General features: G+C 36.2%; 1 protein-coding gene across 12 annotated transcripts in view; it reads right to left on the bottom strand.

Moving 5' to 3' along the window:
* Nucleotides 1–25,984, bottom strand: part of LCOR (ligand dependent nuclear receptor corepressor) — a 126,864-nt gene that overhangs the window by 5,949 nt on the left and 94,931 nt on the right. For 4 of the 12 annotated variants that reach the window (XM_029201149.1, XM_029201150.1, XM_029201147.1 and 1 more), the window contains one exon: nucleotides 19,869–23,829. The exons of 7 other annotated variants lie outside the window; for them this stretch is intronic. In XM_029201149.1, the coding sequence (XP_029056982.1) occupies nucleotides 22,860–23,829 (970 nt within the window). In that variant the 3' untranslated portion in view covers nucleotides 19,869–22,859. Of the gene's footprint in view, nucleotides 1–19,868; nucleotides 23,830–25,984 lie in introns of those variants that run through there. One more of the 12 variants, XM_029201146.1, reaches the window with a different exon arrangement.

The raw sequence follows: 25,984 nt of genomic DNA, 5'->3' as shown, positions 1-25,984 counted from the left end.
GCTCCGCGGCACGTGGGATCTTCCCGGACTGGGGCACGAACCCGTGACCCCTGCATCGGCAGGCGGACTCTCAACCACTGCGCCACCAGGGAAGCCCAACTTTCATACTTTTAAAGTGATTATTCACAAATAATTTTTATCTTATAGAGAAGAAATATCATTGAAATGAAATTTTTCTTCAAAAATTAAAATTTTGGCCACATTATTAACTTCAGTTGGTCAACATACACTTTGTTTTAGGCCCGAGTATTCCTGTTAAATAATCACTGGCTCATAGATTCACAACACTGAAAAAAATTCAGACACACTGTATTACAAGTCTTGGTTTAGCAATACTTAGAGAAATTACAGTTTTAAATGGTTTCTCAGCTTGACCAGTTGGCTGGACTCTATAATTCTGCAAACAGTGATGCAGGAATCCTCCTAACCCTTTGGGGCATGGAGGAATAGAGATCAATAATTTCACATTTCGGATACACTGAAAGATGAATGACAAGCAATTCCTAACTCCTAGCCTCTAAATGAGGACACAGATGTGAAATTACATTGTAAACCATAAGGCCCTGTCAATGCAAGATAGTAGCATTGTCGCTTCTCAAGCCCCACCTATTACCTTCTCCTAGACCTTCAATAAACATTTTACAGTAACGCACAGGAAGCCAATTCTACGTTCAAGAACACTTTTCAACCATTTCCGTAAATTATCTAGGACAACTCTTAGAGTTTAAACACTTTTCAACCATTTCCGTAAATTATCTAGGACAACTCTTAGAGTTTAACCAGGATAGTGGGGAAGGCAGAAAAAGGATGATACTAGATTGAGGACAGGCTAAAGGCAATTTCTGCCTAGATAGCCAAGTGTTTTCAAGAGCTGTCTTGTATTTCTGGACGTCGGGATTTTTACTAAGCCCATGCAGTTGGTGTGTCCCAGTTTTCTGGAGCTTTATACAACTTCTCAATCTCTCTCTCTCTCTCCCGCCTAATTCCTTAGAAGACTATTATCTGACTCTCTATGTAACACAGCAAAGCACCAAGGGCAGCTTAATAAATGTGTGCTGAACAGATGTTGTTTGATAATATCTTCCAGCTAATTATTTTTTCTTCAATCTGTGACTTTATCTCCCAGTCATGAAGTGCCTCTATAGGAAGGTGTACTCTAGACAGCCTACATCGGCCTCCTACCTCCCTACCCTCTTCTGGCCTCTGAAGCCGTGTGGTTTTAGTGGAAAGAGCACAGATTGTGGAATATGAAAAACCTGTATTCTTCTTGTCGCTCTGACATTTACTGGCTATAGGATCTCAGGCAAATTACTTAACCTCTCTGAACCTTGGTTTCCTTATATGTAAGCTGGAACTGAGTATCAATATTTCAAAGGATTGTTGTGAGATATTAGATTCCATAAAGCACAAAAGAGCAGGTGCTTAATTTTACTTTCTCTGTTCCTGACTCATGCAGATTTTTAAGACCAAGTGGTGAATAACGCTGAAACATGTCTAAATACAAAACAAAATAACACCAAGAAACTATTAATCCAATCTGTTATTTAAACTGTTTTGCAAGAAAAAAGGTTACACTGTGTTTTTATTTTCACAACTAGCAAGAGAGCAGTTTTCTTTAGTGATGCCATGGGTATCTGAAAAGGTCTACATTAGACTACAGATTAGAAAAACTAGAAATGTCTTAGAAAATGCCTACACCTCAGTGTGAAACTGATCACTGAATTGTGAATAAACCAAGAAAAAAGATTATTATAGAAGCATTATAACAGATGCATGGGTACGCTGAACATGTACATGCTGGCTACGGGGCCAAAATCTACCAAAGAGACGGAAAGACCAAGAGCAACTGGAAAAAAACCTCACTGAACAGGATACTTATGATACGTATATTTTTCTGTCTGTATACTGTCCTTCGGTAAAAAGTTTTAGAAAGGAAATATCTGGAAGGTCAACAGGAAGAAGTTCCTCCCTTCCTTTAGAGCGGGGGAGACACCAGTGACACTCTTGGGTGAGTGACTGCAAAGTCATTTCCACCTCTCGGACTCAATGAGATATACGTGGGAACTTAACAAACTCCTCCTGCAGCTGCAGACTTTGTAGCTCACGGGGAAGTCAGGAGGTCCCTGCTGAAGGGACCCCTTCCAGGAGGTACCTTGTGTCCATGTCCATCACGTGTTACTAACAACATAATATGTGTCACAGGATATAGTACTGGGAGACAGTAGAGAGTAGTCTACCCTTTACTAGTTGTGTGACCTTGGCCAAAACACTGAACCATTTTGGGTCTTAGTGGAGCACCTGTCCCATCTACCACTTAGGACTGCTACAAAAGAAAACCTACAAAGTTTACACAAATACTGGTTACCATTACTGTCAGCCAATCCCATTAAACATGCTTCAATAAGAATAACTCAGAGACCAGGAATGTATATTAATACTTTTTACAACCCCCCAAAGAGGATTTTCTAGATAATGAAAGTTCACCCTTCAAGTACCAAACATTTAAAAATTTAAGTATTTTTGATGGAAGTTTTTAAAAAATTATATCATCCTCTGAACACAATTTATTCTTTCTTAATGACTCAGAGTCATTACCATGTACACTATTATTGAAGTTTGGCTATTATTTTTATTATACTGAACTGAAATATATTGATAGTTTTGGGGGCTACTCAATTAAGTAAATCTACTGCCTAAATACAAAGAAGTCATGGTGGCAGTCTGCATTTTATTAAAAATCTGTCTGCATTTTATTAAAAATCTTTCTTCTTATTGGCCTCCAAATAGCAGCTGTGTTTAGGAGTCCCACTTTTACCTTTAGCTGAGTACTTTTGCTCACTAGCTGAGAAGCCAAATCTCAAGTGCTAGACTGGTACTTTAAGTGAAAGTAAACAAGCTCTGAATGAAGGCTTGGGGAAGAGTTTTGTGAGTAAACCACATGGATCTTCTAACAACAACTTCAACTGCTCAGAGCCCTTTATTTCTGTTTTTGGTTCTTGGATGTGTTCCTGATATTTCTGAGATAGGTGGCTACAAATAAGTGAGATATTACTGCCTTTTCAATGCATCAAATACACTCTACGTATATTTTAGCAATACAAGAAAAGAGAAAAAAGGTTGACAAAGATCTATGAGAAGGATTAAGAAATGTCATTGCACCTTATTGTAGAAAAGACTAAAGAGAGAAATAAATGGTTCTCCCCAATTCAAGAAGTGCACTCATGTGAAAATGTCTGGACACTGCTTCATGGCTGTGAAGCCATGGCTGTGCTCTGGAAGCAGGCTTTGGTGTCTGAAGTTAACAACATGTCTTGAGATTCATGAAATCAAGGTGTGTGTCCAATAAAAGTACAGAGAGCTCTGAAGAAAAACTGAGGAAGCACTTTCTTCTAAAGCGATGCTCACAGAGAGTAAAAAACTGAATAATGATTAATCCTTGGATGATACCTAACTTCCTTTATGGTTATGAAACTTGGATTTGCTGCTGTCCCACATGTTTCAATAATTTAACAGTGACTGAATATTTTAGTCACCCCCAAACTAATGTAAGGTCTTCCAAAGGGCCATGCAATCAGCTCTGAAGCAATAATTGTGACAATACGGCTAGTCCCCAAGGACAAAACAGTCAACCAACCACCAGTAGGTATTATCTATTTCACAGCATCATGGCAAGGGGAAGTGGTGTCTTCCCAACTAAGGCATACTGAAGAAACATTGTTAGTACCACTGAACTCTAACCTGGAACAATGCAGTACAGCATTTGGAGGCTGAAAAACAGCATCACAGAGGCGGACACAGACTACACCAACCTTAAAACGCATTTATAGCAGTGGTTTGGGGAAGCTCAGGAGATGAAAAGATTAAAACTGAAAATGGCAACTTTGCTTGAGAGAAAGAGAAATCAACAAAGGGTTGTTTTGTGTGTATTTTCCCGGTAAAAAGGATCAGGGACAATGTACTGGTGAACCACAGGTCACCAGAGCAAGCAGTAGGGTGCTCTTTATCAGTTACATCCTTGGCCACCTCAAAGCTATCAATCTGGAGTGACTATATCATTTCCTGAAATCCTAAGCTATAGTGGTTTGTAAAATTCTTTGGCAATGATCAGGGGTTTTGTACATTTACCCTATAATTTGTATCTTTTACTGACTTAATTTGTCTTGTGTTTGTCTTAGCTTTCCAAGTAGATGTAAGCTACTTGAGTGTAGGTAGGGGCCACATTTCATGTTTTTCTGTTTCCTCTTAGCAAAAAAGAGGGGGAGGGAAAGGGAGCATCAATGATGCTTCCTGAGTTTGCTTCTTGGATTTTCTTCCTAGGTAGCACCATTTACTGAGATAGGAACACAGGCAACGAAGCTGGCAGCTGGTGATTGTTGGGGTATATGTATCTGAAGAGTTCTGTACACACTGACTTGAGATTTTTATAAGATGCTGAATCTGAGATATCTGGTAGGCAACTGGACACACAGGTATGAGCCCACTAGTAGCTTCACTTGAATATGAGAACCTCCACATTAATACTAACCTTTGTCCAAGTGTCATTAAATGGGCCCTGTTATAATAGCTAACTTTATAACTATAGTAATAAAATTACTTTTGACTGTGCTTCGAAATTACCCAGCTTCCTACCTTATTTGATTTTCTCTGGAAGTTTTTTCAGTAAGACCTATGTTTAGATGAATTTTAATTTCGTATCATTCAACTACTTAATTTCAAAAATTAACATCAACCTTTTTCAAGTTTCATTCTATTACTCTTTTTTCATGTTTTAAGAAAATGGGTGCTAGCCAGCTTTGCCTGAGTTTTAAACAGCTGGTCTTTACTTTGGCTTCTAGTTATTCAATTCTTCCCATAGCCTTAGGCCTTTAATAGAGCCTAAATACAACATTTGTCCTGATTTACTGTCAGACAGTAAGTAGGGAAACCAAAGAGGGGTGAGCTTCTGTCCTACAGACTACTCACTCCTACAGATCACACTTAGGTCAACTCGACCTGAGAAGCACTATGTTTTATTTTTAGTTCAGTGATTATAGTTGGCATCACATCTGACTATATTAGATTTTTACAAGAACGGTAATTCATCACAGATTTTGAAATCACTTGTTTGAGTTCACGTTTCTTCCCCTCAGTAACAGGACACTCTCTAATAGTTAAAGTCAATTGTTTATCAGTCAGAAATACTTCACCACCACCACTGAAGAGCAGTAAAAGCTTAGGGACTGGTAAATGGGAGGAAGGGCTACAGAAGAAGGAAACTACCTGGATTAGTTCTGTTTCTCTCCTTGGTGAAAAGTGGCCTATATGACCTTGACCGATTTGTCTTTCTATCCCCAATTCAATGCCTAATTCTTAAGGGTGTGGTAAAAGGATAAGATAATATTCATAAAAAACTCTGAAAGGCACAGTTTAAGAATGATGTGTTGTTTCACAACCCTATCTTTAATGATTTACTCAATGATGTTTTTCTAGATCAGAGGTTAGACATAGCTGAACTCGCCTACTTTGTCAATACCGCCCGCAATACTTAAATCTCCAAAGGAAAACATTCCTGTGGTTAATATAAATGGTGGATGGTCAATGCCTATGTTCTCTTAGGGTAAAAGATCAAATAGAAAAGAGATGTGATAGAGAGCTGAAATGACAATTTTTTAAGAGTCTAGAATGTGGGACGGATGGATTCAGGTAGTCTCTCACTGCTCTGTAACTACCAATCATCAATGTAACATCACTGATGACCAAAATAGATTCTTTTTGACTGAAAAAGATCAACAGAGAGAGTGAATGATGTTTGGATGAGAGCTAATCTTAGAAGGAGGAAAAGATAATCCCAGGAAAACAGAAGGGGAGAGAAAGCTTGAGACAATACTTTAGACAGAGTGGACCAAATAGTTAAGAGTTATAAATTAATTTAGCTTGATTCTCTTTAAATACAGGAAAACATAAAAATGCATTGTTCGCCCTGCTTAAAGGCAGTAAGAGTTGTAATTTTTGCCAGATAATAATCTGAAGTTATGTTCCCTAATTCCTTACTTCTGGTCCTTTAAGCACAGAAAATATAAGTATGTTCAAGGGCCTGGATAAGTCTGCTGACAAGTCCTCACTCTTCACTGGGAAATGCATCTACCCTTGGCTATTTCACATCTCTGTATCTTTCATACCTGGATACAGGAATGCTCTAAGGGCTATGACAAAACTGTGAGTGTGTGTGTAGTGGAGAAGACGAGCATGGGGTATGGAGGTTTTTCTTCACTGTCTAAAAGGCCATGTATAGTTGTATGTGTAAAGTACTGAACAATCAAGTTTTCTTTCCCTAGAACTGAACTAGGAGAAACAGTAAGAGGGTAGGCAAATGTGACATAGGAAAGTGAGAAATAAAGTTCTTAAGATCACAGAATAGAAAGTGGCCTCTTAAAATCAGACAGCTTAATACCTGATTTCCAGGTGGTTGAAATGCTAATTATCTAAATTTGGATTTAGATAGAATTTAGATGGATTTAGACAGAAAAAGATTTCAAAGTTGGGGTTAAGGAGAGATCAGAATTGTGGGTGATGGTGAGATGGGGGTGGGTTCCAAACCCAAGATGTACCTGTAACTCTTTACCCTGTACGAGTCCTCAGTGAGCCACTCTTGCTGATGGCAACATGGCATCTTGCTTAGGTGTGGAGTGGAAGAATAGTTGAGAACTACTTCTTTAAAACAAAAGACATGGGCTTCCCTGGTGGCGCAGTGGTTGAGAGTCCGCCTGCCGATGCAGGGGACACGGGTTCGTGCCCCGGTCCGGGAGGATCCCACATGCCGCGGAGCGGCTGGGCCCGTGAGCCATGGCCGCTGAGCCTGCGTGTCCAGAGCCTGTGCTCCGCAACGGGAGAGGCCACAACAGTGAGAGGCCCGCGTACCGCAAAAAAAAAAAAAAAACAAAAGACATGCAATCCCTTTGTGATAGCTTTCTAAGTTTACTGTGTTCTTAACTAAGTTCAGTAAAAACAGGGCAGAACAAAGGTTCAAAAAATTATGAATTAATACTGTAAACTGGGGGAAAGGAAAAGTGCTTCAGAGGGTGCTTACTGGACATGAAGCCATAATTTGCTAGCTTTTCTGTACCTCATGGTTTAATAAAAGGCTATTATTTAGAGTAGATCTAAATATGATAGAAGCAGTTTAAGGCTTGTATATTGTATCTTCTGTTCCTCGTAAGTTTAGCTAGATTGTCAAATTTATTAAATTACAATAAAAAATATAATTATCAAGGAGATCCTTAAGTTCACTCTTTAACGCATTTTCACCCTATAGCAAAGGTACCTGGGAAGCCGAAATATAATCAGAAAGTTACTTGGTGAGTCAGAAGTCAGAGCAAGGGGTCATTAAACACAACAGTCCAATGTTTCCATCTCCTCTCTAGGAATGTAATAGGCTCACAAAACAGACACTTCTGTCAAACTATTTACTTCTTAAAAAATTTTTTTCCCTCTATAAAACTGATTTTTGCTTCTATCATCCCAGGTAAGACTATGCATGCACGACCATATTACATTACATTTGGTGTTAATTAATGTAAACAAAAGGAGGGAGGGTTCAGAGGCAGTGAAAGGGGATTTTGGACTGGACGGTGTAAAGTTTAAAGATGACAGTTCCTGGAAGTGGGGGAAGAAATATCCCTAAATGATATAACTAAATACTGATTTGATGAGAACACAAATCTAAATTATTTATCTAATGAGTATTATAACTAAGAATTCTTAGAAAACACTTTGCAATAGACTTTAGAAAATACTACAGTAATTTCAGACAAAGAGGACAGACCTCTGCTCATGGTTGATTTGAAACTGCAAAAGTGTCTGTCCCTAGACCTAGACTCACTGAATTACTGAAACCAGATTAAAGAGCCATCTGATCTTAAAGGCACAGCTGACATTCTAGGTCAGGATACATGAGAGCTCATGACAAGTCAGTGAGTCTAGTCTATTTCCTTTTTTGTTTTTGTATCTGTCAAGTAGGGGTTTAAAATCTATGTTGTTCTTTGGGGGAAATTGCTCTTCAATTCCCTTTAAATGACCAGGACGATGATAGACTAAAAAAATACCACTGTTTAGGCAGGATATAGAGGCGCTCATTTCCCCAAGTGAGAGAAAATGTACCACATCATGATGCTCTCTTCAAGGGGGTAAAGGGAAAGAAACATTTGTCAAGGCCCAGCAGTGGCCAAGGACTGTGCACAGTTTCCCTGGAGTGCAATTGACAGGAGTCAGTCCACACAAGATTTCCACTACAAGAGGAATATATTTCTTTTGTAGTAATAATAATGACGATAATAATGATAACCTCAAAAACCCACACTACCACTTTGCAGGGCACTGTGTATGCAGATGGAGACTTAAAGGAGGCATGGGGAGCTGACACAAACAGAAACCAAAAGAACATTTAAGAGTTCACATGACAGATCTCTGCAACACAAATGTTTTTCCCTCTCAAGAAATAAAGTGGTATGCCTTTTGACATATATTCCTAGTTTCTTTTTCGGTGAAAGGAAGAGGGGAAACTAGCAGATTACATAAATATCCAAATAAGCAGTTATCTAATAGTGTCCTGAGTCTTCTGTGATTTTTATGGGATCTTCTATACCTTTTCTCATGTTCTCTTGAGGTTCTAAATCTCCACTCTTGAAACCATACAAATCTGTGCCATAATCCTTAAGAGAGGCAAATTCTACTTTTGTTGTCATATAATAAATCACTTAAAATTGACACAATGACGGCACTCCTAAGTACTGTATTAACTAATTATTTAAAGGACCTAGACCACTTTGTAAAATGTAAAAGGACTTAAAATTTAAAATGATTCCTAAGGTAATTTATACAAGATTTAATGTTATTTCTCACGTGTTCACCTCATGAATGTTAGAGGAGGTATATATACTTTAGAATTTAAAGTACAGTAAGAAAACTATTTTTATGTCTACCATTCTCTCTGGGGTGCTCTTGGAATTAATGGTCCTTTTATAACCATCCCTTATCCCACCTCTCTCTGGAAACACTCAAGGCTACTGTTGGAGATGTACTGGAGTGAGGGGAACTAAGCAGAATCATCTGTATATTTGAGGTTTATTTAGGAATATTGGAAGACAAAATATAAGCAAATGTATATGCATATGTACACACACAGGCACAAATACTCAACTTAGGTACTTACTCTACCTCAATCCTTATCCTTAGTTTCACCACTTCTCTTGCTTCCAATATACTATCCAGTTCACCTATACTGATTCGACTTCCCTTGGAGAATACTATATTCTAAGCTCCCTGTCACTATTTCTCCTCCTCATTTTACAGTTTGCTGCACATTACCCAGAACTGCCATCTTCCTAAAGACCAAATATGATCTCGTCACTTTTTCTGCATAAAATTTCAGTCAATTTCCCACTGCTCACAGTCCATCCTCTTTTAGCACCTTCTCCCTGTGGGCCGTGTTCTTTCTTTCTCACTATACTCTCATGGTTTGTGTCTATCTTTTATAAATAGCGCTTATGCTGCACGGTAACAGCTGACGTGGCTACCCCCTCCACTGGATTGTGAACCTTCCTATAGGTCCAGGACTTTGGCCTTTTTAAAGCGGTAGCCTCACTGCCTAAAAACTGGGGCTTAGTACATCTCAGGCATAAGTAAGTGATGAATAAACTAACCAAATAAATTACTATGTAGTGAAAATAATTTTCCCAAGACACTTTTCAAGGGAACTGAAAAGGGCAGAGGTAACATTCTGACACATAATCAGAAGGGAAAAGAAAAAGCTTTCAAAGAAAATGAATTCAAATCAAGGAGGCAGGGAAAGGAAGGGAATTTTGAAGGTCAGACAGTAAGAGTGTAGGCTCCAAACTGTAAGCACACAGGAGGTTGCTGGCACCAAAAAAACAAGTATGAAAAGGTATGGTTTACATAATGGCTTTCAGAAGCCATTAGAATTTGACTGCAACCAAGAACAAGAAATACTTCTTACAAAGTAACTCAGTACACACATCACATCCTAGTTTGTATGTGTATGACAACATATAAGATTCAACAAAATATTTATCTGTATTATATGCTATGTACTCTGATTCTTTTTTCTTTTTAATTTCTTTTTAAAATGTTGGTTAGAACCCCCTGAACTGATCTTATAACTTACTAGTAAGGTATAACTGGCTGATTAAGTTTGCAGAGCTGGTCTACACAGACTCACCAATTCCTAGCATCTCACGAGAGTCTGCTACCCTCGTTATTTTCTTCTTAGTCCATCTCTATCTAGCTAAAATTATACTACTAGGTTTTCCTGGGGAAAATGTCTCAAGTCATTTTAATAGACGCTGAAATGAACACCTCTAAACTGTGCTAGCTATGATCTGATTTATCTGTTTGAAATGCACAGAACTCCCATTTGGTAAGAGTGTAATTAGAATCTCATTAAACAGGCAGTAGAGTCCCCAGATTCTTTCACTGGAAAACTAAAGGTTTGATGATTAAACACATAAGCACACACACATCCCCACAATCCCACCTAGATCTTACATTGTGTTATACAAACTACCACCACATAAAAAGAAAAATCTACAGATTCGAAGCATGTAAAATTTCAACCTTGAAAATACAAAAAACTCTATACAGTGGAAAGGAAAATAAATTCTATAAATTCTTCTACTTTCCAAACAACTTTTATTCCACTTAATCTTTGAAAAGAAATAAAGAATGATTGATAATTTTGATAATATTCCTCTCAAACAGGACCAAGAAATCAGAAAAGCAGCATTCCAGGTTTCAATTATAGTTCCAACATTTCTCCATCTCTCATTTTACAGTTAAAACAAGATTGGCTGCCCAATATCCCAGTCTAATATAAACTCATCTGCCTCACTTTCCAAGTTCTAATCAATATAAACAGCTCCCTCCACAACTTTCAATGGGATTTTCTCACTCTCCTTACCTCTCATACTAAATTAACTCCTGCCAGGTGCTTTCACTCCTAGTTTTCATTTATTGAGCACTTGCAAAGAGCCTGGCATAGTGCTAAGTATTTTACATACAGAATCTCATTTAAGCCTCACAGCAAATCTATGAGGTGGGTCGCATAAACCCCTTTCACACATAAGAAAACTAAGGCTCAGAAAGGTTCAATAACTTGTCCAAGACCATGTACTAAGAAAGTAGAAGGGCTGGGATTTTAAGCCAGGCCCATCAAATTCTATCTCTTAAACTTGGGATATTCTCTACTCTTCTCTCTATGCCCTACCTATTCACCTCTTCCAGCACTGAGCCAATAATGCTGATTTCTACTTAACAATGAAGTTTTAAATGCCTCAAATGTAATTTCTTTACTGGGAATTTCATAATTAAATACAGGTTTAATTCTCTTCCTAAAAAGCAATGTAAGTTTATTCAAGAATAAAATTAGTTGATTTAATTAATAGCTAAGGTTTAATTAAAGTGAATCTAAAAGAAAAAATTAGATTAAATCCCTCATTCTAAGTTGAGTCAAGAGTGCCAAAGTGGTGTAAGTATAAAGATAAGTATAATGGTTTGGAATCATGAGTATTAAGGGCAACTCATTACGTGAGGAGGGCGGGCAAGTCCCTTAAAGACCTCAAGTTCTTATTTTTCATTTTAAAAATGAAAGATTAGGATGGGACCAACAGTGTTTAATCAGTGGGTTAATAAACCCACTATGGTCACAACAATGTGAATATACTTAACACTACTAAACCATACATTTAAAAACGTTTAAGTCTGTAAATTTTACATCTTTTGACACAATTAGAAAGAGATCTGTTGAATAAACAAACTTTAAAAATGCAAACAAAACAAAAAAACCTGTTACAATTTGAAAATATATAACATGTTCAAGCCTCACTCTTATAAACTGATCCAGGCATCTGTATTGTTAAAAGATTGATTTTGATTGAGTATATCCAGAACTCTTTGTGCTCTAACATTCAAAGCAGAACTAGTCTGCACACAATCAGAACAGAAATTATGAATAACATACTTTAAAATTAATCAGAAAAAGTAACTGCTCAATCTAATTTTTGCAAAAGTACTGTCACATTCATACAATTCATAACAAAAACTTAACAAAATGGATTTGCTTTAAATAAAAGGCATAATTTTCCTTTAGAAAATGCTGCAAAGACCTAAGGTTTATAAGAACTTATTATTTAATAAAGGGTTGCTACTGTATTTCTCAATGTTTGAACAGATATAATTGGTGTTATTTGTCACACATTTAAATAGACAGTTGCATTTTTAACAGACGCAGAGTTGAAATGGGGCCTAAAAGGCATTCAGGACAACGCTCACTTTACAGACGAAAAAAACAAGTGATCTTTCTAGTATACCAAGTTGCAAGAAATTTACATTACCAAATAATCCCTTATCACTCCAAACTGCTGATCAAATAAAAGTGGGCAAGAAAAGTACAATGAACATTTTAAAACTACCAGTCAATAAACAACAGTATTCTTACATGCCTATAAAAAGCTCCAGGCTCAGTAAGATTTCATACTTATGAATTCTGATATACTTTTGCTTACTTCCATGCTGAACTCCAACCAAATCATGACTTAAACTATTCATTATATAACTATCAATCTTTTAAAATGTTCTGAGAACATTTCTTTTCCACTAACCTCTGAAGACAAGCCTGTCTACTCCACCTGTAAACGCAGTTTGATACACTAACCACTTCCCCCTAAACAGCAAAAAGTCCAACAACTTATAAGGTGAATATGATGACTAAAATTCTGTGTTAAAATGCTTACCATTTGGAAGCAAATAATGATAAAGTGGATACTCTGAATACAAGAACAGTTACCTCTTAATGTTACTTAATAAATAAATACTTTGTTAAAAAAAGGTTTTCACTCATTTCAGCTACAAAATCTAACAACATATGACTTGGGTGTATGTTTTTACACTTGAATACAAGTGTCTGGTGAGAGGAGTTCACAGTCCTTGAGGAAAAAATAACAACTCCACAACTCAGAAAGCAGATACCATTTTCCATTTTTTCCACTCCATTTCCCTTATGCAGTTTCCCTGATTCCTAAGAGTTCCTGAATTAATTCCAAAGTATCAGCAGAATCAGAGAAGAAAATTTTGGATTAGAAGAAATAAGTCCTTTTTAAAAATCAGGTCATAACTGAAGAGCTAAGTATCAACATGAAGATAGGATCACTAAAATAAATTCACTGATGAGATGCTAGATTATAATCCTACTACAACTGACCTGGCCACCAGTTTAAAATGGATAATGACAAGAAACACGTAGCTATAGCTTTATACAAAGAAATAATAATTAGGTTTCTCGAAAAATGTTCTATAGACACATGGCATAACTGAGTAAGGGGAACAAGTAAAGCCAAGGAAACAAGCCTGTAGTACCAGCAAGATTTCCGATTTTATAAACATCAGGCCAAAAGGCACAAAGTGTTAGCTAGGCAGCCAAAGAAATGAGACAAAAAAAATTAACTAAAAGATAATCTAGACCAACTACCAACAATAACATCATTAAAAAATACAAAATTCCATTAGAAATGACTGCAAATCACTTCAACCAGCCTATATTACACGAGTATCATGAGCTTGAAAAAGGAGCTTTCTAAAACATTTTGCTTATCATTTCTGATCTTTATCACTGTAAAGTTGTTTTTATCAGTTGTCTATCAACTGTAACAACTTTATCAGTTGTTCCTTCCTAACGACTTTACAACAGAAATCACTTTGTAATACAAAACTTTTTTTATACCCCGTTTCTAAAACCCACAATATAAATTGAGCAACATATATGCTGTTATTTGTCTGGTAAAAGGAAATACCAGCATTCTCCCAAGAATCTGAATTACTATAATAACCTTGATTGATTGACAGTGCTTTCACACTTATGCCTCAAGAGCGAACAAAAATGAGTAAATCATTATTCTTTTTGGCAAGTAATCCCAGAATAAAGTTTTACTCTAAGGAGATTATGAAAAATTAAGTTCAGCAAGCAGGTATTACGAAAATGTCAATGTATCTTGTTTAGCTGAAAATATTTAAAGTGAATAATCCAATGAAGAAAGCTGAGGTAGGGGGAGTATCAAATTAGTAGAGAGACAGGGTTACAAGGCAGTACCGAATCCAAATACTGAAGCACAATTTTGAAGCAGCAACTTCTAGTTATCTAAGGGATTTCATCTGGAAATAATTTATCACAAAAAATTACAAACTTTGATTACCAAGTGCATTTACAGTGCACGTTGAAATCTTACCCCTTTTGTGGATTTGTAAAAAAAGCATCATAATCTTAAGAAGTAGAAACCAAGCTTTTAAAACAGTTTTCACAACAAAATTTATTAGAAGAATAGTGGTTTTGAAAAGTCTAGCATCCAGTGAGAACTACCATACACAACATTACAGCTGGGAATGTTTCTCCAAAATGTCATGGTCAAATAATACAATGGAACCATTAAATCTTACACATGCACGAAAGAACTAGCGCGTTTGACATAGAATGGAAAAAAAAGGGGACCACATGGATTAAAATTTTAAGTACTCATCACATACATTAAGACACAGCTTATTTTTAGTCCAGTCAAAAATCAGAACTGCATTAAAAAATTAATGTAGTGCAATCAAACCAAAAAACTTAAATTGTGATCATAAGTGCTCTACTACATAAATGTTGATCATAGCAAGGAACAAAAAGTTCAAATCACACAGTACAAAAAAAATCTGTAAATAAATATAAACTACAGTACAAGAGAAATATTAAATTATACAATTCCGTCAAACTGTAAACAGTATATTGAAATGAGGTCCATAAGAGTAAAGGGGGTTCCTGTTTTGTTGCATGACACTTCTAGAAATCTGAAACTTCTAGAAATCTGAAAGATGCCATTTTCCGTATCTTCAAAGGCTATGGGTTTTATATATGGAGAATTCCTTTTAAATGTAAGATATCAAATACTAAAGCAGAGGAATAATCTATTTTGTTAACCACAGACAGTACTGCAGAAAACAAAAGGAGTTTTAAAGAATAAAGACCTCTAACAGACAAGTCTTAACATTAGAGATGCAAAGGGCTAAAACACTGGAATTAGAACTTCACATCAGAAGAAACTTGTCATTGAGGACTTCTAGGCTACAAAATATACTGACAAAATTGTCTGCTGATATGTAGTCCTAGACCTCTGCTAACTATTTTTTGACATTTACATACTCATGTTACAACACCAACTTTGGCAGAATCACTACTAATAAAATCAGAGCACTCCTGGCCCAACGGTTCCATCACAGTGGCCAGTGCACAGAATTCTCTAAAGACATTGCATAAACTAGAATGTAGAGGTCAGACACCCAAGGACCAGTGCTTGAATTTAGTAGTAGTATGGTGAAGAAGCAAGAGCCACATTGAGGAAGAACTGCATCTGTTATAGTTTACAGAAGCAGCAAGGAATGTCATTTAATTGTGCTGGCTATTAGTGGCATTTAAATATATATAGTTTAACTGTGTATGTGTATGTGTTGCATGTGCTGGCTATACATTTATGCACATTTTGTCTTTTTAAATACACTGTTAACAGGAACCCCCATATTATCTGCTCAGTAGTAATAACTGAATATATAGAATGCCACTATAAGAGTGTGAGGCACCGTGTGCTGGAGAGTTATATGCAGCTTTAAAATCTGTTTGGCTGAGTTATACCTGGATACCTGAACTGAGTTTTTAAGTTGACATTCATCAAGGATGTGCTACCAGCACGTCAAAATAAAAGCAAAACAGAAAAATACAAGTCACTGTTAGGTTTAAGAATAGCATCAAAGTACCTGAATTGAGTGAGAATAGTGTGTAAACTGTCCCTGAGGGTTTTTAAACAGTGTGTACAAGTTGGATTCCTAAGAACATTAGCTATATTTAACAGTGTGGACTGATAAAATACCAATGTTTGACAGTTTAAAGTGGAGGTTATAAAGAATTATACGCAAACACTCCGAATGTATAGTTTATACGTTTCTTCTCAAAGCAGCAACAAGCTGCTGTAAAGTATACATCCCATCAGAACAAGCAACATGTGGGAGTCAGATAAAGGTTTCTATCTTAGTCTGGTTTTCTGACAGCACAGCATATCAATATCCAATGACTATATCTTTCCTAGATCAGAATGTAACTATAATTTTGACTAGCAATATAGGATTAGACTTTTAATCAAACACTTTGCTATTACATACTAAAATTCCTTAAACTTACTAATGCTGGTATACTAACCTAGTTAATTATCCCCCCCTTCATTTTAGAAATATACCCTTCCACAACTTAAAAACATTAAGATCCATTTTCAGTCCTCTGATGTAAAAAGCATGTCAGTGAATTAATATTAAAAATTTACACAGTAAAAAGGCCTGAATTTCAGCCAAAGATTCTAAATACTGCTCATTCCCTGAAGACTTAAAGGGAGAGAGAATCCCTACCCATTTTCCTAGTGATTTATTTTTCTAAAACTGTCTGACACAATTTTTCATTTTGGGGAACTTCCCCCTCACCTCCTCTCAAATTCCAAATTCTTAGCCTGAAATGCTTAATGAAATGGGGAAAATGAGGCAATCACTTGGAATTGCTTGAAAGGTACAAAATGTTATTGTCTTTTTAAAAAATAAGACAAGAATTATTCATATAAATGTGATCTGACCCCATATTATGTAGTATGTTTTATATTTTTAAATAATCACCCTAAAACTTACAGTACCTAAGACTCTGAAGATAAATTAAGACTTTAGTGTTGTAACAGAAAAAGTGCTGAATTATCCCTTTTCTAGTACTTTAAACATTTCAGACAAGTGCTTTCCTAGTGACAGTAAAGTTTACTATATACCCTTCCACCAAGCAGGAAACAAAGTCACCTGGATGAAACAAAAGACTTTTAGGAGTGTAGCACCGGGTATTTACCAAATAACAGATGTTGTTCAACTCATTCTGAGGGGCTAAAAATATTGTAGATTGAAATTCTATTTGGCTATTGTATGTTAAAAATCCCTGCCCTACTGTGTCAGTGTCCTGTGTCCAACCCTCCCACCCCCCTCCCCCAGTCCCCTTACACACTATCCACTGAGAATCTAATCTCTAAAGAGATTATTTTAAAATTTATGTTTTCAGGACATACCTGAGAAAGGGTGCAATTATGCAGAACAAGGAACCCAAGACTGCACTAATACTGGTTACAGGTTCATAAATTCTTTCCCAAGACAAATCTAAAAAGTCTAAGAGGTATGGATCTTCAAATATGTCTTACTGCTTTAGATTTTTTTGGTATGTGTGTAGGGTCATTTCCAGTGTTGAAAAGATCATCCTGAGCCTGTTCAATGACAGTTCAAGATGGGGTAAAGAGTTTAATTCCATATTCAAACAATAAAGATTAAATATTATGATTATAATATTTGCTACATCCAATAAATTTATGATTAACTAAAAGTGCTTGCTTTTCGGCTTTTATTGATATAGCTATAAATGAACTGGAAACCTTAAAATTACCCTCCTAATAGTTGCAGAATTAACTCATATTTTATTGTCAAGCCAACATTAATTTGCCTTTATTCTCACTTTTCAAACACTCTAAAAGATTTTTCTGACTATCAAATGAAGGTGGCCCAACTTTACCATGTTATCTATCCTGCAACTCATTTTTAGTATTGTAGGGCAGAATCTTTAGCTTTTCCTGATCTACATACTTTCCCCATCCTACTTCCCAACTCCCTCCTCCAATCTCCTTCATAACACTTAGGGCACACAGCTACAGGGATAATGTCTGCTTCTTTAAAAGGCAACTGGGAGTTTATTTGGGAATAAGAGACAGAGAATATGCAAAGAATTTCCTCTATTTTCCCTTCAGTCACCATGTTCACAAATCCTACTTAAGTCTCAAGGACAGAATGTATCCAAAAAAAACCCAAGAAGACTTTGGAGGTCTGCATTCCTTGTACCACGATTATACTTTTTTCCTTTTCAGTAGAGCTTGAAAGCAATTAGATTAAAAAAATATCCCTATATAGCTTAATAAAGTTTCCAAATGGGCTGTTTGGTTAAAGCCATTAAGTTTAATAACACTGGCTTGACCGTAGTATTAATGAAGACCTAATTATAATGGAAAGGTAACAAGGAAAACAATCTTTGATATCTTCATGAAGGTCAAAATTTAACCTGTAACTTTTAATGTCTCCTATAAAAGACTAAGTGGAACAATTCAGTCTATTGCCATATTCCATCACCAATGACAGCAACCTGAATATATACATATCAGAAAAGGATGGTTCACATGAAAACAACCTCTGGCATTTAGTTAAAGAAAGAACAATTTCAAAAGCAAAAATATGTAGCTTCAAAATTAAATCTACAGGGATAATAGCTGTTAAGAAAATGACACTGAGCTGTCATATCTGCTGTAACTACTCTAAATAATTTCAGGTTCTGACATTGGGCTGCCTCAATAATTTGTTTTATAAAAATAACTGAATCCAAGCTTCACTATTGTGGGTCAATGAAATATAAGAGCCTCACAAAGGCTTAGAACCCAGCCTCGCACCATGTGCTTACTTGGGGGCAGGGGGAGAACACATAGCTCACTAGCAGCTCCAAGGCTGCTACGTACTGCCTAATGACAGAAGGTAGTTATGATATGGGCCTTTGCAGGTAGTCATTTTTAGTTTAATTTAGAGTTCTCTCCAGAAAATTGGGAACTAAACTTCTCATTGTGCCTTACTGTTTTACTATCTGATCCCATATAGTTCATCTTATATATAGCTCAGGTAAAATGTTGGGGAATGGAAATGCCAATTGGTTGAGGTAATGGTTTATATAAGATAACCAGAGTTCTAAAAGCACTTCAATATTGTAAAGTAAAAGTGTACCAAATAAAGCTAATACACACTTCACACTTGTTGAGCTTGCTCACCAGAACTGAACAGTAATTAACTTCACTTAAGGACCCCTATTATCACACAAAGCCTTACTCATATCCATGATCTGCTGCAGCAAAGGTTTATCAAGCAACATCTAAACTTCAGAATAACAACAAACTGAACATTAAAAAGTATTATACACAAATATAAATTATTTTTCCTGAAAGAGAGACCTTGTCCTTCATGGTATTTGGGGAACAGAATAAAGTGTATAGCTCATCACAAACACAGTTCAGTCACCTGTAAGCCTACTAAACAAATATAGTACATTACTGTCAAGCTTGATGACTGTTTCAAAAGTGAGAAAGCTAATAAAAATACCAACTAGATATCCTTCCACGGAATTAGTGTTTTTGATTTTATAGTGCCATAGCTTATCTACTCTACATCTATGTTCTCTCATAGAAAAATGTAGGAGTTGATTTTAAACACATTATCTCCTAATATTATTTTGAGTCATATCATATGGTTGGAGTAATGTTATCATCCACCTACTGAAAAATGAAAGGAGAAAAGGCTTTTGTGACAAAGATGGCTGTGAACTATACTTTCCCATACCATAAAAATGGTCAGCTGTTATCTGGGCCATGCAAAACTCTGATTAGCAGAAATTAAGCATGCGAATAGACCAATCTCTATTACACATTTATGAGGATGTTCCCAAACTAGAATATCTACACTGAAAGTGCCAATACAGAATAGTGGCAAATCAAGAGGGAAACCAAATATCACGGGATCACTGCGGCACCAAGACTGACATGACAGCCAGCCACGTGATGAGCCACATCCAAGAAACACATGGTATAATGGAACTCTGAACACAAAATTTAACATTAAAAGTGCACCTGAATATTACAAACTAACTTTACAAAACCTACAATAAGGTAAAATATATATCTTTTGAAATATTCAGCAGCTTTCTGTATTTTTTTAATTTTTTTTTTTTTTTTTTTTGGAGAGGCTCATGAAATTTAAAAGGGACCACTATCTAATTTCAACCATGCTTCACAAAACAATAATGGCTATTTTATATTGCAGTTACCAGTGTAATGCAATTAGTGCTTTAAAATAATCTACACTCAAAAAGAAAGAGACCGACCGACCTTTGGAGGAAATATTCAAAAGCTTCTTGGAAAAGAAAATTTACCTGAATATCAAGTCATGACTGATCTCAAGTGTAATGTTTAAAAGCTTCACAGACATGAATATTACAATCTTCAGGTCTCAGGACTTTTAATCTGAGAAAGTTTAGAGTTTGGTTTGTTTTTTAAATTCACTTTCTAACCAAAACAAATAATAGAAGTACTCAAATTTTCACTATTTACAACTCTCAGCCTACAATCTGAAATGACACAATACAAGTTCTCTTATTTAAACTGCAGCATTAAAGGGTAGGCACACCATTCTTCTGCTGCTCGATTGTCATCCACTGAAACACACATAGAAAATATTTATGTTAGTAAAATGATCACTCCATGTACACTACAATGACAAAATTTACATAACTCAACTCATACATCACTTTAGAGACTACCACATAGGATTAAAACCTCTCTGAACAGTAAAACTCTACAAAAGTTGAACTTTTAGGGCCAGATTTTTAAATGGGCCTTTAATGATGCCTTTCTGAGGGGATAAAAACAAGCACAGATTAATTGCTCAAAGGACCTTTTTGCAGCAATCTTGGGCTACCGCATACCCCCAAACATCATGCAAAAAGGTACCATGGCTGCAATTAACTGTGTGTGACAAATCGAGTGTGGAACAAAGGAGGTGTTCCTTCATAAGCTTAGTCCTTTGCTTTCAGCAAAATTTCTACAACTTCCTTCAACTGCAGATGAAAACCATACGTTTCATTAAGTATTTTTTATTGCAACTTCCAGCTAGGCTAGAAAATACTGCAGAGTCATACACTGCTCTGAACCCAAACTGCTTTTTCTGTTCAGAAGACTAGAAAGCTAAGAGGAAACAGGCTCAGTCATCCACTGATTAAACTGCTACACAAAATAACCAAACCAAAAGAGGAACCCAAGCCCAGGCTATGTCAAGAAAGTGTGTATTTTAATAACAGCAATGGTGTGCCTAACCTTTGAACACACAGGTTGCTGAGGGAAAACTATCCTTAACCTAATTAACTGCTCCAAAGTTTCCAGGCAAGAATTTATGCCTTGGGAATATCTGGACCTACTTCTCAAACTGTTAGTATCCATCAGAAATCATCAACCTCAATTTAACGCTCCAAGTTTTGATTTTACTTTACACAAAAACTCCAGTGATTTTTTTGTTTTTGGTTAAGCATTTAGAAGGGGCTGACCACCTTTCTCAGCAGATTAGAATATAGGGTGTATGTGGGGTGGATTTTGTTTTGCACAAAGAGTAATTTTAATTTGGTCACAGTGCAAAATTAAATTTCATGGGCTTTATTCACCTGTTATTCTTGCAAAAAAGTTGTAGAAAATAAATGTTCCAAACCGTATCACTGTAATTTTAAAAGCCCATCTCAAAAAAACCTTAGGTGTTCTTTAAGGAGTGCTTATACAAAACACAATCTGAAAGGTCCTGAACTGTGTGCTAAACAACCATAAAAATCAGCTAAATATCAGAAAAAGTTAAGAAGGGGATAGTATGTAGGATGCCAAAAAAAAGAAAAAAAGAGTTCAAAGCAACAAATAAAACTAAAAAAAACCCCTGCCCCCTTGTACTAGTATCTATGAATTAGTTAAAAAAGAATTGCTAAGCAGCTTGACTTCTGATTGAATTATTGTTAGAACTGAAATGCAACCTAAATCATTTTAGGTTACCTTGGGGTTGTGTTCTTTCTCTCACCACAAACATGGATTCTTCACTTATGTGGATATTTGAGCAGATTACTGAGGCTGTAAAATCTAGATACCACTTTTGCAATATTATAATTACTCACATACATTTCCCCCCTATTTCTCCCATCCCCCAATAAACAGATCTTAAATATTTTAAAATAGTTGCTGCAACTGACATTTAGTTGTTAGTTAGCACATGATCAAATCTGTAAAAGGATTTAAGAATACAAAGAAACTTAATTTGCTAAAATGAGGCATCCTCTATTGTTTTATGTAATGTACCCTGACTGCTCCTGAGTAAGAACGGAGCTCGTCCTCCATGAGATAAGGCTATATCCTCACTTGTTAGTGAGACCAAATTCTACCCTTAGAAAATCCCAAATGAAATAACAGCAAAGGTAGTGTTACAACGTAATTGAAGCATTTTTGAAGGTAGTGTGTGCACATTTTCCACCTCCTTCCCCCCTCTGGGTGAGCACTAAATAGATTGCTAATTTGTTAAGTAAACTTAATAGTGAGAAGGAAATCATAAAATGTTAATTGACCCAAATAATTATTTATCATTGAATAGCCAAATTTCTTAAATTCAAAAGTTCATTGTTCTTAGTTTCTTTAGTTTAACCCTTAAATTAGTTGAATCTCAGAAGAAAAAATGTGAATAATTTTATAAGATGGCTTTCCAATTTGCAATGATAAAGCTCCCAATATGACAGAGGTGGTCTCTAAAAGGGGGCTTTTTTCTTTTCTTTTAAATAAAGGCAAATATAACTTAAGAAAAAAAAAAGAAAAGCATGCAGGCTCTACAGGCAAGGAGTCCACTTCCATGTATCTGTTCTCTGTGAGGTAACTCAATTCTCTTTTGTAGAGAAACATGCAAAAGGCCAAACAATATCCCGAGCCATACTGCACACGAAAAATTTAAAATATGCAACATTCAGAATGCACCTTTCACCCCTGTACACACAAGTCAATGCAAAATCTGCAAAGAAACAAGTGTCACAGTAAATGAAGTTAGGTGCAAGCAATGACAGCTGAACAATGCAGTAGTGCTCACCCAGTTTGTACAGTAATTGGCACTCTACAGTATTCCTACTCATTTTTTGATTCATTTGCACTTTGTGCTGCCTCTCCCTGGGGATCTAATTCAATCTTTACAGAAACATCTGGCCCCTCCGACCTCATTAACTTCATCTTTTTCTTTGGAGGGTTTTTCAAAGTGCCCAGCCTCTCCTTTACTTTGTACTCCAGTGTACTGTGGGGAATCCCATAAATACTCTGAGCTTTGGAAACACTCATTTTTCCACTCATAACCACTGAGATTGCTTCCTCCAGTATCTCACTGTTGTACTGTCTGTAACGCCCTCTTTTCTTCCGAGGCTGCTTGGAGCCAGGATCTCCTTCTTGATCCGATGTGGGATATGGCTGTCCAGAGGTAGACTGCTCAGCATCTGAGCCCCAAGAATCGGGTCCAGCATCTAACATGCTTTTTCTATTTTGTTTTGGAAGAATAGCCCTTAATTTTTTACTAAGCGCGCTCTCCGTTTGTGAACCCATTACCAAAGAGCTATAGCTGTACTGATCACCAGTGCGATTTTCCCAAGAAAGATCCATTCCTCGAACTTGTGGTATCTTTAAATCTACAGGAGCTGAATGGCTCACATCCTTTTTCCCATCTTGTTTTGCTTGAAGTGCCATTTTTGGAAAGGCAGAGTTTTCTGCAAGAAAAGGAAGGTCACTGATGTTGTTGAGTGCACCATTTCCCCTGAACTTCATACGGCTGAGGTTGAACTCATAATGTGGTTTTGCCCAAGAGGCTTCCCTGGATAATATTAAGTGCTGTCCATGATTCTGTAATCCAGATGGTCCAAGGCTGGCAGCTGTGGACAATTGGTTTCTGCTCAGTAGTTCTTCACTAATCTGCAGGGATCGAGCCAGTGGAACTTTGAGTGATGTGGAGTGTCCAAAACCTTCCCTGGTTCCATCCTGTAAGCTTCTTGGAGGTACCCCATCACCACTCCGAAGTCCGTCTGGGCGGTACTGGCTGGGTCTCCCAGGTCGCCTAATTGGATGGAAGGAAACTGATGTGAGCAGGACTTGCACAGGTAGGGAGGGATGGGTGAGGGGACCACTCCTTTATTAGAAGGCCTTGCTTGGGTAACATCACTTTGTGTTATTTATTTATTTTCTCTAAAATTTAAAAAAAATGGTCTCGGCAGTTAGTTTTAAACTTGTTCACAAAAACAAAAACAAAAACAAAAAACAAAAAAACAAAAAGAAAAAAAACCAAGAGCTTTTGGGCAAAGAAAAATTAAACCTGTCAGCTGGTCTCTGGTTGGGTTCACAAATATTCGGAGAAAAAGTTTCGCGCAACTGTCTGAAAATAGCACCTTAATTATTAATTACAAAGTAATCATCAAGTCTCCGTAGATCTACAAAGAATTGTGTTACCAACGTGACGTTACCACTAAACAAGTACAGTAATAAAAGAGTAAGCCAAATAATTTATTTTAATGCAACATAATTCAACATTCATGACAACCAGCTATAAAACTGGAACAATTTACATTGGTGGAACCCACAGATAATTGCTCATTTATCCCACAGACAAGTTGATGTTCTTATCAAAAAATCAAACAATTCCAAATGACATTTCTTATTTTGCTTGGGAAAAAAAACCATGGCTACCAGCCCCATGGGGGGAAACCCCAAATCAAAACAAAACAAAATACCCATCGAATTATAACTTACCACACTTCTTCATTTTAAAACACCATTAGTTGCAGATACATGAGTACCACTGATTTTCCATTTGAAATAATCCAAGCTTTAAAGAAACTACCCTTTATTTCCCCCAAAACTTTGTTCCTTAAAGTCTACTCAAAGCAATTATTGTCAGAGGTATATAAACAATTTTTTAGCATTTTTCTTTAGTTAAAAAAAACCCTTCTTCTTAAAATACCAAACATTAATTTTAAAATTTTAAGTGGACAGCTTTCAAATAATGTTTAAAAAAATCAACTACTTAACAAAGTTAATTCATAAGGCTTTCATTTTTACAATAGAGAAAGATTATCAATGATAAAACTGGCAACTGGTAAAGCATGCCTAAGGGGAATAATTACATTAACTAGGCACAAAAGTGGAACTTTGCAGAAATAATGGTAAACCAGCTATTCTCCAAAAGTCTACAGGGACTCTGACGTTACCAGTAAATAACATATAACAATTCAGCTAAAAGATGGGCAGTACTGCCGGTGCTTTTGTCTTCCAGAAAACACTACCACAATCAAAACATTTACTTTCCATTCAGAGGGACAAACACAGCAATTTCAACAATATAATACATAGACCTGGTGGCCAAGTTTAAAGTGAATCTTAAGCAAGGGATGCATTTATGCAAACAGCACTTAGGCTTCTCTTACATGTGTCCTTAATTACATAACTCAAGTTTTTTGACATATAAATGGAACCAAATGATTTGGGACCATGATGACTTAGAATATTTAGTATGAACTACAGTGAAAAAAAGGGCTTAAGAAAAAATGGTTAGTAAACTATGCAAAATGGATTAAATTAATGTTATTTTTAGACTGAATAAAGGAGAGAAAAAGGAAGATGATGAAATTTTAGAGAAAATAAAGGGAGCATTTCAGAAGTCAGTAAAGGAATCCTTCAATTTGAAGGTAATTAAGAATAAGTTGAAAAAGGTTATAGTCCATTTAGCAAGTCTGCTTACTCCTTTGGTATCTAAACATCTTCCCCATGTTGATATTCTAAAAGTTAAATAAACCTAAATATTAACTAACTTACCAAAGTTATGTTTCATATTTAGATGAAGCTTATTTTTGGTCACAACACAGTTTTATGGAAATGCCTTCCCAATATGGCATCTAAGCATCTTCATTAATACCTGACCATTTAAAATAGCTACTATGTACACACAGAGGGAAAATTAGACAATTCTTACATCATAAAACTAGGTGGTCAGAAAATTCACTTTAGTCTGCTAATCGCTATCAAAACTGAGCATGTAATAATGTCTTGGCAGCCTAAGATGGTTATCTATCAACATCTACAACCGGTCTTATCTAATTAAAAACAAAAAATACACACAATTATTTTCTGAACTGCCACACAGAATTAAAACTGCAGTTCAAATCAACAAACCAAACCAAACCAAACCAAACCAAACCAAACCAAACCAAACCAAACCA

The sequence above is a fragment of the Monodon monoceros genome, unplaced genomic scaffold (genome assembly GCF_005190385.1).
Source record: "Monodon monoceros isolate NGI ecotype Baffin Bay Population unplaced genomic scaffold, NGI_Narwhal_1 Super_Scaffold_4, whole genome shotgun sequence".
Taxonomy (NCBI): domain Eukaryota; kingdom Metazoa; phylum Chordata; class Mammalia; order Artiodactyla; family Monodontidae; genus Monodon; species Monodon monoceros.
The sequence above is the reverse complement of the archived record's forward strand: the minus strand, read 5'-3'. Positions and strand labels throughout refer to the sequence as shown.